This window comes from Tiliqua scincoides, chromosome 2 (genome assembly GCF_035046505.1).
Source record: "Tiliqua scincoides isolate rTilSci1 chromosome 2, rTilSci1.hap2, whole genome shotgun sequence".
NCBI lineage: Eukaryota > Metazoa > Chordata > Lepidosauria > Squamata > Scincidae > Tiliqua > Tiliqua scincoides.
The window spans coordinates 167,135,654-167,149,973 of record NC_089822.1 but is presented as its reverse complement, the minus strand read 5'-3'; the positions used below and the strand labels follow the sequence as shown (position 1 = coordinate 167,149,973).

The window sequence follows — 14,320 nt, the reverse complement described above, 5'->3', positions numbered from 1 at the left end:
ACCTTTTTGTACCCTTCTGGAAGGTGCTAAATACTTCTTAGGGAGGCTCTTGGCATCTTGCTCTGCTACTTCTCCACCTCCAAATCAGAAGGTCATCACCAACTTGTCTTTCCCTTCACCATTAGTTGTGCGATTCTTCTGCTATATTGGAAGACCTTGAACACAGCAGATTTTGTCCATCCACCCCATCTCTCCTACTTCTTGAATAGCAGAACTCTGAGTGGTTGTGCAATTGTAAATACTGTCAGTTCTCGTTATCCTCTAGGGCAGGGGTGCCCAAACCCCGGCCCTGGGGCCACATGCGGCCCTCGAGGATTCCCAATGCGGCCCTCAGGGAGCCCCCAGTCTCCAATGAGCCTCTGGCCCTCCGGAGATTTGTTGGAGCCTGCACTGGCCCAACGCAACTACTCTCAGTGTGAGGGCAACTGTTTGACCTCTCGCATGAGCTGTGGGATGAGGGCTCCCTCCACTGCTTGCTGTTTCATGTCCGTGATGCAGCAAAGGCAGCAGAGGAAAGGCTGGCCTTGCTTTGTGCAAGGCCTTTTATAGGCCTTGAGCTATTGCCAGACCTTCATTCATTCATATAAGTTCATCTTTAATAAATTCAGTTATGTAAACTTATGCAAATTTATTCAAATTTTAAATATAAATTAATTCTTTTTTTCCCTGGCCCCCAACACAGTGTCAGAGAGATGATGTGGCCCTCCAGCCAAAAACTTTGGACACTCCTGCTCTAGGGTTAGGTTCCCAGAAAACCTAGGGGATATTGAAAGCGGATAATGAATCATTGAGCCTATGGGGAAAATGGAGTTAGGTTCCAGGGGACACTTTTCACCATACGCTCTATGAACTTTATGAACCTGAATCTTATCTTGAAGTATATGGGGCTGAGTGATAGCGAGGGCTCATCTACGTCTCTAATATCTGATGCTTCTGTATCCTGCATTTCCTTTGATGTATTGAAGTTTGTGGTGATGGTGGTGGCATCTCTGTCCTGGCTCTCCCTCAACTTGTTGAACATTGCTGGCCCAATAACAGGGCCTTAGAGATCAGCAGTGGGGCGGGAGTTGCTTCACCTGTCCTCGTCTTCCACCTATCTCTAGGCTTGCCCCTGCTCCAAAGCAAACCCTAGGTACCCTCTCATCATCAGCCTCTTCATCATCGTCAGGGTTGTGAAGGTTCAACTGGAACCTCCAAGTTGGTGCTCAAGATGGTGGGGCAAGTCTGGAAGCAGACACAAGTGTGTCCGGCAATTCTCCATGGGCCAATATCAATTCCTGTTTGATACAGCACCAGCACAGTATTAGCAGACAACAAGAACAGAACTGCAGATCATGAGAGGTAGATTGCAATTCTACCCCTTGCAGATGTGAATTCACAGATTGCGAATGCATGTATAAGGAATATATTTTTTTTAAAAAAGAAATGCTTTAGCTACCAAGATGTTGAGATTCTGAAATACATGCAAATAGCATAATCATAGTGGATTTTTTTTGACTGGGGTATGTTACTAGAGTTAGAATATTCAAGCATGCTGCTCAGCGTGCACATGTTTTCGTGTGTTTAAAATACATATCAGGAAAGGATTGGGCCTCTATTTAAAGCTTAAAGGGTCACATGACAAAAAGTTGACACACATCACATCTGAGGTGGTGAATGCATGTTTTGTATTTGGTTATCATTCCAAAGTAAAAGGATATTTCCAGTGAAGCAACCCTACTTATGGTGAATTGGGGATATGTCTAATTCTCTTTGCAATTTGCCTTTTTAAAAATGCTGCTCAACAATACATGCTGACTAGAACTACATTTTTTAAAAGATCCTTTAAGTAAGAAAACAAACATAATAACCTTCTTATCAGTACCTTGGAGTGCCTTTTAACGAGTTTTGATTAGTTTGTTAACTGCATCCTGTCCTGGGTCAGAAGAACCCGAGCTGATATGTAGTTATGGCGCATAGCATTTCTCCAGAACTCAGGGCAAAATTTGGAAAGGATCAATTTAAAAAAAAAAATAGTTTTATTAGACGATAATGTCAGAATTACTTGTGTAGGCTGCCTTGCTTTCTAAGGTAAATGTTTATCTGAGGAAATCAACCATGAGCCTTAAATATGAGACTGAGAATGTAATGTGTTATGTTTTGAGAAAATGAATTGGATTCAGAAGAAAAACCGTGTCATTTGTTGTATTACCTTGTCTGGCATGAAGCCAGGTCGTGTGCCTTAGAAGTGCTTTAGAGGGACAGAAACAGCAGGACATCGGATAGTCTGACACAGGTTGGAGGAGTTAATGGTCTCAATCACTGGGGATTAAGGGATATCATTACCACCTTCCTGCGCTGTCTTCAGTTGCATCTGAGGGTAGGAAGGGGACAAGGCCATAATTTCCTTTCTGTTATGCTCTCCTTTGCTCTTTTCGCACATGTTTCTATAGCATATAAGTTATGATTGTCCAGCTTTAGTGTGTAGTTACAGCAGAGGTATGGCAAGCACTTGTTGCTACACTTCCAAGACAATGCAGGGCTGGTCTCCCCAAGGGCCGTTTCAGACAACCACTTTGGATTCCGCCCCCAGTTTAGACTGGTATCTTCCCTTCCCTCAGTGGACTGCACACACATCTGGCAAGTGAGCTAGTTTTTGATGTGCAGTCATTCCTAGAGGAGTGACACACAGACTGTGTGAATTTAATAGCTTTCCAACTCTATATTGTCAACAGCTTTTAACTGTTGACAGGCTGGCTGGCTTTCTTTCTCCTTTTATATTAGAATCCACGGGGTTTGTTTAAGATTTTTAATTATTTGAAAACTGTTTTAATTATTGTTTTTAATTGTTAATTTTGTATTTTTTAATTGTTGTAGGCCGCCTTGTGTGCCCATGGGCAAAAAGGTGGGATATAAATCAACAACAACAATAATAATAATAATAATAAATATTGCCTTGGATGTGTGGCAAATCCAAGCTCTAGATATAGCCCCCAAGTGAACTTGTGAATTTGGACCCCAAGATGAAGAGGAGGAATGAACTTTTGAGATATTGATGTTTCACATCAAGCTCATATCTTGAGTTTTATGAGCTGTTACAATCGATGAGACCAATTCATGAGACCTTAGTATATAGGCAAATGCAACATGTTTGTATTTGGTCTAGCTGGGAAGATTTCTCCTAAGGGAGCTATGGCTTTTGGATTCTCTGTAGTGAATATGCAAATGTCAGCAGATTGCTTGAACTGTGCTATCTGGTATAGAAAGCTGCAGACAATCTAAGATTTCCACAAACAGGAGGATAGGATACCAACCTGTTACACAAGCTTTGTTTATTTACTTGCTTATTTAAATTTCTATTCTGACTTTTCAAATAACCAAGTGTTCAGCAAATTTTTTCTTATAAGCCAATGTAGATCTTTAGGCCAAATAGTTTCCCTAGACCAGGGGTCGGCAACCTTAAACATTCAAAGAGCCATTTGGACCCATTTTCCGGAAAAAAGAAAACCCCAGGAGCCACAAAACCCTTTTGACATCTAAAATGAAGATAACACTGCATATATAGTTTGCGCTCCCCTCTTATAGGTCCCAGTTATATAATACACTCCCCTCTTGTAGGTCACAGTTATATAATACACTCCCCTCTTATAGGTCCCACTAAAAATCAGGTCCAGACCCACAGTTGGAGAACTGTTTTAGATTGTGCACAGGTGAACTGCCTGTGAAGGATACTGTCATTCTTTACTGTCATTTACTTCTGTACTTCTGTAAATGCCTTTCCACACAATACTACCTCTGAACAAGACCACTTAGTATTACTTAACACTGTTCACAAAGGTGCTCCTGAACAAACAAGCTAAGAGTTCAAAACTGCATAAAATAAAAGGCATACTAACAGTGATTACTTCCCAACCATGAAATATGCTTTGGTGCTACATATACAGTATGTTACACATACAGTATACAAACATATACAGAATACCATCTGGTGCAGGGGTCTCCAAACCCCTTTCAAGTTTCCAAGTGAAGGAAATGGAGCAGTGAGAGTGTGAGTGAGTGACGGGGGGGGGGGTGCTGAGTGGGAGCTTGAAGGCTGTGATCCTGTGCACACTTTCCTGGGAGCAAGCACAATGGGACTTATTTCTGAGGAGACACGCACAGGACTGTGCTCTAAGCTTGGGAGGAGGACAGAGCAGCTGCACTCAACTGCTTGCTTTTGCCAAGATCATGGGGAGGGGAACAAGTGAAGGAAATGGGGCAGTGAGAGGGTGACTGAGCGATGGGGGGAATGCTGAGTGGGGAGCTTGAAGGCTGTGGTCCTGTGCACACTTTCCTGGGAGCAAGCACAATGGGACTTACTTCTGAGGAGACACGCACAGGACTGTGCTCTAAGCTTGGGAGGAGGACAGAGCAGCTGCACTTAAATGCTTGCTTTTGCCTTGACTCCGTGGGGTCAGGGCTGCTTGTGGGAAGGGGGTCATCAGGGTGTTCAAACCCCGTTCGTTTACGCGCCCTCCCCTACACAGGCAGGCGGCTGGTGCTTTGGCTCAGGCGGGAGGGAACGTCGGCGACAGCGTGGGAGCTGCGAGTGTGCGCTTGGGCTGGTGAGCAGCGGCTGCGTCACGGGAGGGGTGAGCCCCTCCCCCCCATGGGTTGGCCCCGCAGGGAGCCACAGCAGAAGGCTGAAAGAGCCGCTTGCAGCTCCAGAATGGCAGGTTGCCGACCCCAGCCCTAGACAGTGACACAATCAACTACCGCAGACACTCGTCCATAAGTCGATCTCACAGATAAGTCGAGGGCAGGTTTTGAGCCCCAAATAATGGAATCTTCTATGACCCTCGGATAAGTCGGGGGTTAAACTTGGGGGGGAGGGGGTCTGACTATAATTTTGTCTGATTTTACCTGAAACCAGATCCTGAAAAATAACTTTTCAGTAATTGTTACCTAAAAACTGAACAGTTTCTAATTTATTAAAAATACATTAAAAGATCAAAAGATGCATTTTCGTTCGTTAACTTTTAAAATTCTGGTCTTCACAACATTTGTGTAAACAGTATCAGAGTAAGTGCCTGTAAACAACATACCGGTAGAACCATTAATCAGATCCTTCTTTAAGGTGCCTGGTGTGTTAAGCCAGAGGCTCTACATATCACATGCAACATAAAACATGTAATTGGGAGTGTGCCGTTCAGTTCACAGCAGGGAGACGAGCAACAAGGACTGAGCTGTGCAACAAGGACTGACCTCTTAACTCAGAAGCAGACCCACTGCTTTCCATGGGTGTTACTCTTAAGTAATGGTGCATTGTAGCCTGGGACCTTGTTTCAGATGGAAATGAGGATCACTTCCTGGGGTTTTAAAAACCAGACCCCTAAACTTGGGGGGGGGGATTCTTTGCAAATGACTTGCTAGGAATGTTCAGAGGCAGCAGCAGAAGAAAAGGAGGCATTTCCCTTCTTCTCCAAACTGGAAGGGAGACAAAGGGGCTTCTGGGAATTTTGGGGAGGCTTTGTGGGAGTATGTGCTGCACTTCCATAGCAGCAGCTCATACAGACTACAATTCCCAGAAGCGCCTTCACTTCTCTTCCTATCTGGAGAAGAGGCTAAAATGGCTACCTCTGAATACCGTAATTACTGGTAGAAATTCTCCTTTTTCTCCACCTGCTTCCTGCTTCTCAGGCCATTTCCACATTCCCACCACCTTTCAGAGCGCGATACCATAGTCTTTCGAGACTGAAGGTTGCCAACACCCCCCCCCCACTTCACCAGACAGCTGCTGAGCCTCCATAAGCTTCCCAGAAGCTCCCAGAGGATCCTGGCCCACCCACTGCATTGACCCGGATATAAGTCGACCCAGGATCTCAGGCTCTATTTTAGGCATAAATTTTTCGACCTATAGGCGAGTGCATACGGTGGTTTGCCATCTGCTCACTTATCCACATGAAGGATGGCTGTGCAGACTAAGGCCCAGATTCTAACCAACTTTTTAGCACTGGCATAGCTGTGCCAATGGGACATATGCTGCATCCTGCAATTGGGTGGCAGCCATGGAGGCCTCCCCAAAGTAAGGGAATGATTGTTTCTTTACCTCGGAGCTGCATTGCCCTTGGTGCTGGAAAGTTGGTTAGGATTGCGCCCTAAATTAAGCAGCCCCAAAGCTGGTTGTGGGAATAGACCCTTGGAGGATAATTGCAAGAAGGAAGCTGACCATGTGTGGTTTACCAGACTTTGCCTGAACTCTACACTGAGAAAATGCCCTTTCCTTGCTCATTATATGCCCAGTCATGTACCCATTTAGCCTTTAAAAGCTGCTCTGATAAGCAATGAAGTGAAAGTCTGATAAAAGTGAGGGGCAGCTTCCCTTCTTTAGAAGAGCTGTTATATACAGCAGCATAAACCAGCTATTACTCTGCATCCCCCGTGTCCCAAGCAGCACTCAGTTACTCATCCAGGCTTATGCTTACCTGTTTGTGCCAGTGGGACTTTGCTTGCTGTTTTTGCATAAATCTTGGAGTTTCTGCGATTCATCCTCTCCCAGCAATCCATTTGTTTCCCCCATCAGTGTTTCTTGGGGAAGTCCAGCAGTTCTGTTTGTGTGTGAAGGTGGCAGGGCATCCTTCTGAAGATTTCCATCATTTCTTTTCATGTCTTGGTTCTCCTCTGGAGTCAGTACTGCTCCCACCTTTAATAGCTCAGGGTGGCTCCCTTCCTTCTCATCATGCAACAGATTGTAGTTCACAACAACTTAATATGGTCAGCTTGCTCCTTGTGTTGCTTCCCCTGGAAGAAAATTTTTTGTTCTAGAAGCTCGGAGATACATGAATAATCATTCCAGCCTCTGAAGCACAGTTCTATTAATATCGCAGTTTGGAACTGGCCCTTGCTGTCTGCTGAAAGTGCTGAACAGACTCCAAATTCTTGCTGTCCCGCTTGAGACAGCTCCTAAGTTCACAGAGACCAGGAGCTTCCAAATATGAGACTGATGGGAGGGAGCTAACCGGAGAACTGAATTTAAGAACAACTTTATTGTGTTTGATATGTTGCTCATCCTGTCCAGAATTCTACCACCCTCTACGGTCCATTCTGGAAGCAGAGAATAGCAGAACTATATTCTGATTCTTGGCTTTCCACCTCCAGGCTGAGGAGAAGCAAGATAATCCTGGCTAACTTGCAAAGGACTTGTCATGTAATTGGAGCATCGGTGTCCTTGAATTTGCTCCAAATAGTTCCTCATGCACGCCTTCATGGTTGCATTCTCTTCTCTAGTTGCTGTCTGTGCCTTTGGTGCCGTTGATGTAGCTTCTCTGATGTCCTAGAGCAGGGGTGTCCAAAGTTTTTGGCAGGAGGGCCACATCATCTCTCTGACACTGTGTCGGGGGCCGGGGGGAAAAAGAATTGATTTTCATTTAAAATTTGAATAAATTTACATAAGTTTACATAAATGAATATATTAAAGTTGAACTTATGAATGAATGAAGGTCTTACAATAGCTCAAGGCCTATAAAAGGCCTTGCACAAAGCATGGCTAGCCTTTCCTTTGCTGCTGCTACTGCATCACAGACGTGAAACAACAGGCAGTGGAGGGAGCCCTCATCCCACAGTTCATGCGAGAGGTCAAACAGTTGCCCTCACGCTGAGAGCAGTTGCGTCGGGCCAGTGTGGGCTCCAACAAATCTCTGGAGGGCCAGAGGCTCATTGGAGACTGGGGGCTCCCTGAGGGCCACATTGAGAGGCCTCGAGGGCTGCAAGTGGCCCCAGGGCCGGGTTTGGGCACCCCTGTCCTAGAGACTGGTTTACCATGAAGCCGAATGCTGAGGCCTGTGAGTAACCTACATAAAACTAAAACCACCTCATCTGTCAGCTTTCAAATGACACTTGCAGATGGAGATCAGTTGAATGGTTCTGCTGCTTTTTGCCAGATGATGTTGGCTATTTACAAGGGTAGGGTAGTTGATTTTCATTTTCCATTCATTTATCTAGTTTTTTACTTTTGACCCCAGTTTTATTCAAGTTTATCCAATTTTTGTGCCATTGCATTTCCAAAGGCATTGTCATGTGGGGAAAATATATTTCACTTAAAATTTTTAGCTACTCCAACTGATGTTTAACTTGACTGTATTATGATTGCTATTCCTGAGGCATGGTGCAGATATTCTGAGTGATTATGATAGCTCCCTGGTTTAGATCCCAAATATGCAATGAAACTATGGTTTAGCTAGTCAAGCTAAACTTGGACCCTAAAGATGTGTATAGAGTCATACTAGCAGAACTTATGACTTTCGAAACAGAGATGGTGGGAAGATAGTGGAACAACCTTAACTGAGGTTTATTTGATTCAATTATACAAACTACTTTCATACCTTGGTTGTGGCTGATTTTTTAAATTGTAGTTTAGGAATTCAGACATCCCTAGCCATTGTTAAGGAAATCAAGCCAATAAATATTATATGTGCACAGTACTATAAAACTTTCTTCTGAACAGTTCCACATGCTTTCTATGATACTGCTATATTTATTTCTCAGGCTAGCTGCTCACCTCCTGACTTGATTAAGTACTCTTCTACAAGGCACTCAGTTCTGAAAGTAGGACAATTTTTTGCAACTCTTAAAAGCAATTCTTTGCTTCCTTCTGCATTTCCTTTTAAATCGGCACCATCAAAACTGGGTGGCTGATAATTCATTTCTCACTTTTATGTCTTGCCTTTTCTCCAAAAAACTCAGCTATCATGCATTGTGGTTACCCTCAGAACTGCAAGGTCGGTTAGGCCAAGAGCACGTGAGTGAGAAATGAGGTGAGTGAGAATTCAAACTTGGATCTCCTTGCACCACCAACTCTCACTTTGGATGTCACTTTCCTAAGGCATGTGTAAGAATTTCATCTGAGAGCATCAGAAGAGCCCTGCAGTATCAGCCCTCTTGTCTAGTACTCTGCTTCTTACAGTAACTGGCCAGATGATTTAGAGAAGCCCACAAGCAGGGCGCATAGGCAGCAGTCCTTCCCTGTTGTATGACTTCAACATTCATGCACTTTATTAAGTGTATACTCTGCCCCTCTGGGCAAGAACTTCTTGGGGCAGCTTGCATAAAAACATTGTGCAGTAAAGCAGCAGCAACAGAACATGACTGAGTAAAATGTCAGTGAAAACAGATCTAAAAGTTACTCAGAGGCATCTGCCTTTGAACATGGAGGTTCCATATAGTTACCATGTCTCTGCTTAGTCATCTTTTTTTTTTTTCTAAACTTGTAAGAAAAGCCCCAGATGCTTTAGGCTTCTTACTGTAAGAAATTTCAGAGGAAAAGGTGTTAAAAGATAGCTGGAAAGGTTGAATAGTTTTTTGAACAAGTGTACGTTGGAGACACTAGTGCAACATTATTTCTTGTATCTAGTGGAAGCTTACTTTAGGCTGCATTTGGACTTAAATCCCATCTCTTACTTGGTGTGAAAGACAGTGCAATGTGAGAGATGTGAGCCCTGGGCATGACCAGGCTACTTATGTTGGTGGTGTTATATATTTAAAAAAAATGGACAACCTTTTTCTAGACTAGAAGATCATGAATGGGGATTGCCTAGTTTCATCACTGGCTGCTTTTTACAGAGCAATTACAACTTGCCCATTGCACCAAACACTGTGGTTAAGTAGGCTGTGATTTGTTTGATGTTCCTGATGCGATTGTCTATTACATGCTACACTATTTGTGTGTATATTGTGGTGTTGCAACTTATAAGCTGTTTTGATGATTACATTTTTTTCCTCAGAAGTCAGATCTTTGGGAGCTACCGACACCTGTGCTGAATGAGTGCCAGTGATCCCTTGTGACTCACTGGGATGGAGAGGACTGTGCAGGAGTAAGAAGGAAAGTGCAATTGATGCCCTGGGAATTCGGCAAGATTTCAAATTCCTTGGTTCTGAGTGACCTTTTGGGTCTTGGGAAATCATAGCCTTCTAAACAAAGTGACATGGGAGAGTCCAGGATCAGAACTATGGAAAAGTTGCCAAGAGCTTTTGGCTAGGCTGTATTCTGTAATATGATTTCATGAGGAAAGCTTCATGGAATGTCCTTTAGACAATGAGCAGCCTGGCCTCCCTTACTGTGATGTGCTGTTGGAGTTCTGTGATTCTAATGTCAGACCAGAGCTGGATTAGCACTGAAAAAACTATTAGTGCTGTAGAACAGACCCTGTACTAACAAGATAGTGAAGGAAGAATGCATGGATCCTTTTTTTTACAGATGGTGAAATCGGCACAAGATCTGGGTGGCACAGTCTCGGTTGGAGAGAGGATGTCTTTTAAAAAACTCCCTGGTATGGGCTTGACTAGTCAGGAGGCTGCTTGCAAGGAGTTCTTTGCTGGGCTCAGTTTTATATTTAGCTGGAAACTGTAGCGGTTCAGCTCCCCACACTATCGACTTACGCCTTGGAACACAACTTGTTGAACAGACTGGAAGGGAACCCCCTCTATGTGCTGCACTGGATCTTGCTTGAAGTCTGGAGCCTTGGTCTCAGCAGGAGCTGTTTTTCAGAGTGCTGGACAAGTAGCTCCTTTTGAGAAGCAAGCTCCACTGCTGACCAGAAGCAGTTCACATTGTAGTGATTGGGTGGGGACTCTGTGATTCTAGCCCCAGGCTGTACAACCCCAGTGGGGTTTGCTGCTTTTCTGTTGAAGCATGGATGTGAGCCTGGTGCCTGCAGATGGGGTTCTATCCCTTCAAAGAAATCTCAATGATATAGGACCTAAACTCTCTACTAAGCCTAAGAAATCTAAAAAGGGTGTTCTCTTTTTTGAGGTGGAGATCCTGGATGCCAAGACTCGGGAAAAGCTGTGCTTTTTGGACAAGGTAAGGACCCTGGTCAGAGGGGAGGGACCGGTGGGTGGGGTTGGATTTTTGCCATCTTAGTTTTTTGTCATCTGCTATAGAACTCTTTAAGGGAGAAGGCTGTGGGATCTTGTTCTCTGAGGGTAAAGCAAGAGTTGGAAACTTGTTTAAAACAGTTTTCTGACAGATTTCAGTAGCAGGAGCTACTGTAATCATTAAGTTGCCTGTTCAGCACACATTTAGCACTCTTAGCTTTTGGATAATTTAGATTACTTCTGACAACTGTGTATTTGTGAGTCAGAAGATCAAAGTAAGCCAGACTTTAATCATGTCATTGAACTGGGCACTCTAGCTCCCCCCCTCCCCCGGAAATAGCACACAGGTGAGGAGATGAGACCACAGTGGGGGCCAGGATTCTCCAGTTCAGAATTCTGAACTGGAGCCCCTCCCCTGCATACTGTTTGTCCTTGAGAGAGAGAGAGCTTCCATTGGATCTGATGGGACTTTTTATCCATAGCAAATAGTATACATGTGTGTGCAAGAGAAGCAGTTGTGATCCAGTCCTCAGCTTGGAGAAGGGAAAGAGGCATCTTTTAGTGGTGGTTATTTGTTTGCTGAGGAGAGCAAGTTACCTTATTTATCCTAGTTCAGCATTTTTTACAGTGGCTGTTTGCTGATGACTTGCATGTCTTTAATTTTTTTTTTTAAGATTGTTAATGCCTTTGTGACAGGGAAGAGAACCCCTTTTTCATTTATTTTGCTATGTTAATTCTTGTTGTTGAATAGCAGTACTGTATATACATATTCTAAATAATAGTGTTGCCCTATCCTCCTGACATGACCCCAATCCAGACTGGGCTGCCGGCATGTGGTGTTTATGGGGGAAGTGGGGGAAGCAAGTTGCATCTAGTTTGGCCTTGCAAGGCATTTCTCAGCATGCCTTGGAGATAGTGATCAGTTGCAAGAGATCTCATCTTCCTTACAATCCAACTACGAACATGTTTCCTTGGAAATGACCATGATTTCAAAAAGAGGTTAAAAACATCTCCAGTACATTGAAAAGAAGAGGTGAACATTTCTGCCAGCTGAGACTACCAGAAGCCCACGTTACCACAGATGGGGCATTGGTATCCATGGGGGATCCATTCTCAGATCCCCACCATGGATATCAAAAACCGCAGATAAGCAAATGCGTTATTTTCAGCCACTATAGCATAGCATAGCTCCAGTCACCTTTGGAGTGTTTAGGCTGGGCCAAGTCTTGGCTCATTGCGGGTCCAGGGGACCTGTATTGAGCCATATCCGTGGATAGAAAATCCGCAGATACATAGGCTCAACCTGTACTCTCAATTTCACGTCTGGCTTGACGTTTGTGACATTTAATGTTGTGGTGAATGTGTAGTGTCCCCAATTCTTTCCTCCATCATGCAGGCTAGCAAGGGGAGTTTCAGGATAAATGCTGCTAGTTATTGAGCTGGATGTGTTAAAACGTCTTTTAATCTAAAACTTCTCTAGAACAGTCCTAGAGTATTAGGTATATTGAGCAGACAATTCTGCTGCCCATCACTAAGTGAGCAAGAGCATTTTTCAAGAAGCCAGTATTTCTCCTACCCCCACCCCATATAGATGTTCACTCCTCTAAATCCTCACAACATTTTCTAGGAGATGGATTTTCTTTGTAGCTGGGAAGACAGAGTCCTAAACCACCTTTTCTTCACAACATGTTGTTTAGGAAAAAATGCCAGGTTTTTGTTCTTTCTTTGTTATTAGCTTGATAGTTAATATCTCAAGAAAGAATTCAGCCAGCTCATCAGTGTTGATCTCTGCTGCTAAACACTCTCTTTCACACAGGGATTGTGTGTGTGTGTGTGTGTGTGTGTGTGTGTGTGTGTGTGTGTGTGTGTGTGTAAAATATCTCACAATATATGTATTGGGCAACATCTTGATTCAAGAGATAATATAACCAAATGCTGTAACTGACTGTGCAGGCCTGTGACATGTGTGAAATTGAGAGGCCTGGTTGAAATGCCTGGTCTAAAAAACCATCTTAGCTTATTTTTTCTATTTTAGAATTACTGTGAAAAAGAAAATTTGCATCTTGGCAGATCTGTCATTCCTGGGAAGTGGAAAGGTTCTGAGAAGCTGGCAAAATCAACAGTTCTTCAGTATGCATGACATGTGCAAGTTTCAAGAATGCAGGAGATTTTTTGTGCCAGATATTAATAATAGATTAGACTTGATCTACATATTGTGCAGAGTGGGGAGGTAAGCTGCATTGGTAGAGTTCAGGGCTGTTCCACTTCAGACTGCAGGTAGGTAGTCAAATGTTTGAATCTTATACAAAAAAAAAATAGACCCTGCTTGTGGCAAATCAGAAAGAGGTATGTTCTGAACCTTTCCTTCAGTGTGCTCATTTACTCCATGTAGCAATGGTTTGACATAGGAAAGCATTCTGTGTTCCCATCAGTAGTGTCTCTATAGGGGCATGGCTGGTGCTGGCCGCACCAAGTGCAAGCCTCAGAGGAGGGTGATATGACTCTGCCTGAACCTCAGTTTGCTGATCTTTGGCCCTCTCTGTGCCCAGCTGACTCACCTCAGCAATAATTGTGTTTTTGCCACTTAACAGCAAGAACATGAAGCAGTTGCATCCAAAATTGCCAAACTGAGATGGGCCTATTACATTAAAAGCAATGCAATAGGGTAGAAGGTTGGGGGCGATGTTCGGAGTAATGACCTTGCCTCTGCACTTCCAGAACACTGAGCTCCACAAGGTAGGCACTGCACCCCTGGGATGCCTCTGGGTCTCACACCTACAGTCTGAAGTGAAACAGTCGATAATCCTCCCACTTCAGTTTGTCACTTCACTTGGCGTAATGTGTTTATTGGCTCTTAGTCTGCGTAGAGAAGTAGAACTCCTAAAGAAACTGTCTTATAGTGGTGTGTTAAGTAAGACACAGCAGGAACCATGGTGTGCAATGCCCAAAGTGTCATTAGAACAAGCTTTAGAGTTACCCAATAGACCTAAGTAGTAGGTTGTGCCTGGCACTAGAAAGGATAATGACCACCACCCAGTGGCACTTGCCAATCTAATCTAAGGGCAGTTTTCCGACCCTTAATATGGTGACCCATTGGAAACAATGAGCCTATCCATCATCTGCAAAAGGCTCTTTGATTTGCAGTATCATTCCTTTACCTGCTCAAAATAGACAGGAGAAGTCTATTTCTCTTCCTGTGAATATATTCCTTTGATATTCGGAAGATACAATGGGAAAAGTATTTCATGGGGGAATAATGAGGATAGTGTGTGTGTGTGGGGGGGGGGGGAATCTCTGAAAACCTCTAGGAATTTCAGGAAGAGTAAAGAGAAATTCTTCTGCTCTGCCCTCCAGCCCACAGGCATACCAGTTGTGGTAGTTCAGCTTCCTGCTATAGCAGTGGTGGGCATAGTGCCCATTTGAACTGAAATCCCATGGAAACTGTAAATCCTTTCAGACAAGTGAGGATCCTACATTGACTGTGGAGGAA

At 43.8% G+C, this 14,320-nt stretch overlaps 2 protein-coding genes across 3 annotated transcripts in view; one reads left to right on the top strand and one right to left on the bottom strand.

The window, feature by feature from the left end:
• DNAJB1 (DnaJ heat shock protein family (Hsp40) member B1) overlaps positions 1-6,776 on the bottom strand; it is a 68,848-nt gene extending 62,072 nt beyond the window's left edge. Inside the window, exon 1 of the mRNA XM_066613610.1 lies at positions 6,444-6,776. Coding sequence (XP_066469707.1) covers positions 6,444-6,525 — 82 coding nt within the window. The 5' untranslated portion in view covers positions 6,526-6,776. The remainder of the gene's footprint in view (positions 1-6,443) is intronic.
• Positions 1-14,320, top strand: part of TECR (trans-2,3-enoyl-CoA reductase) — a 47,903-nt gene that overhangs the window by 14,281 nt on the left and 19,302 nt on the right. Inside the window, exon 2 of one of the 2 annotated variants that reach the window (XM_066613608.1) lies at positions 10,766-10,816. In XM_066613608.1, the coding sequence (XP_066469705.1) occupies positions 10,766-10,816 (51 nt within the window). Of the gene's footprint in view, positions 1-10,645; positions 10,817-14,320 lie in introns of those variants that run through there. The other variant, XM_066613607.1, reaches the window with a different exon arrangement.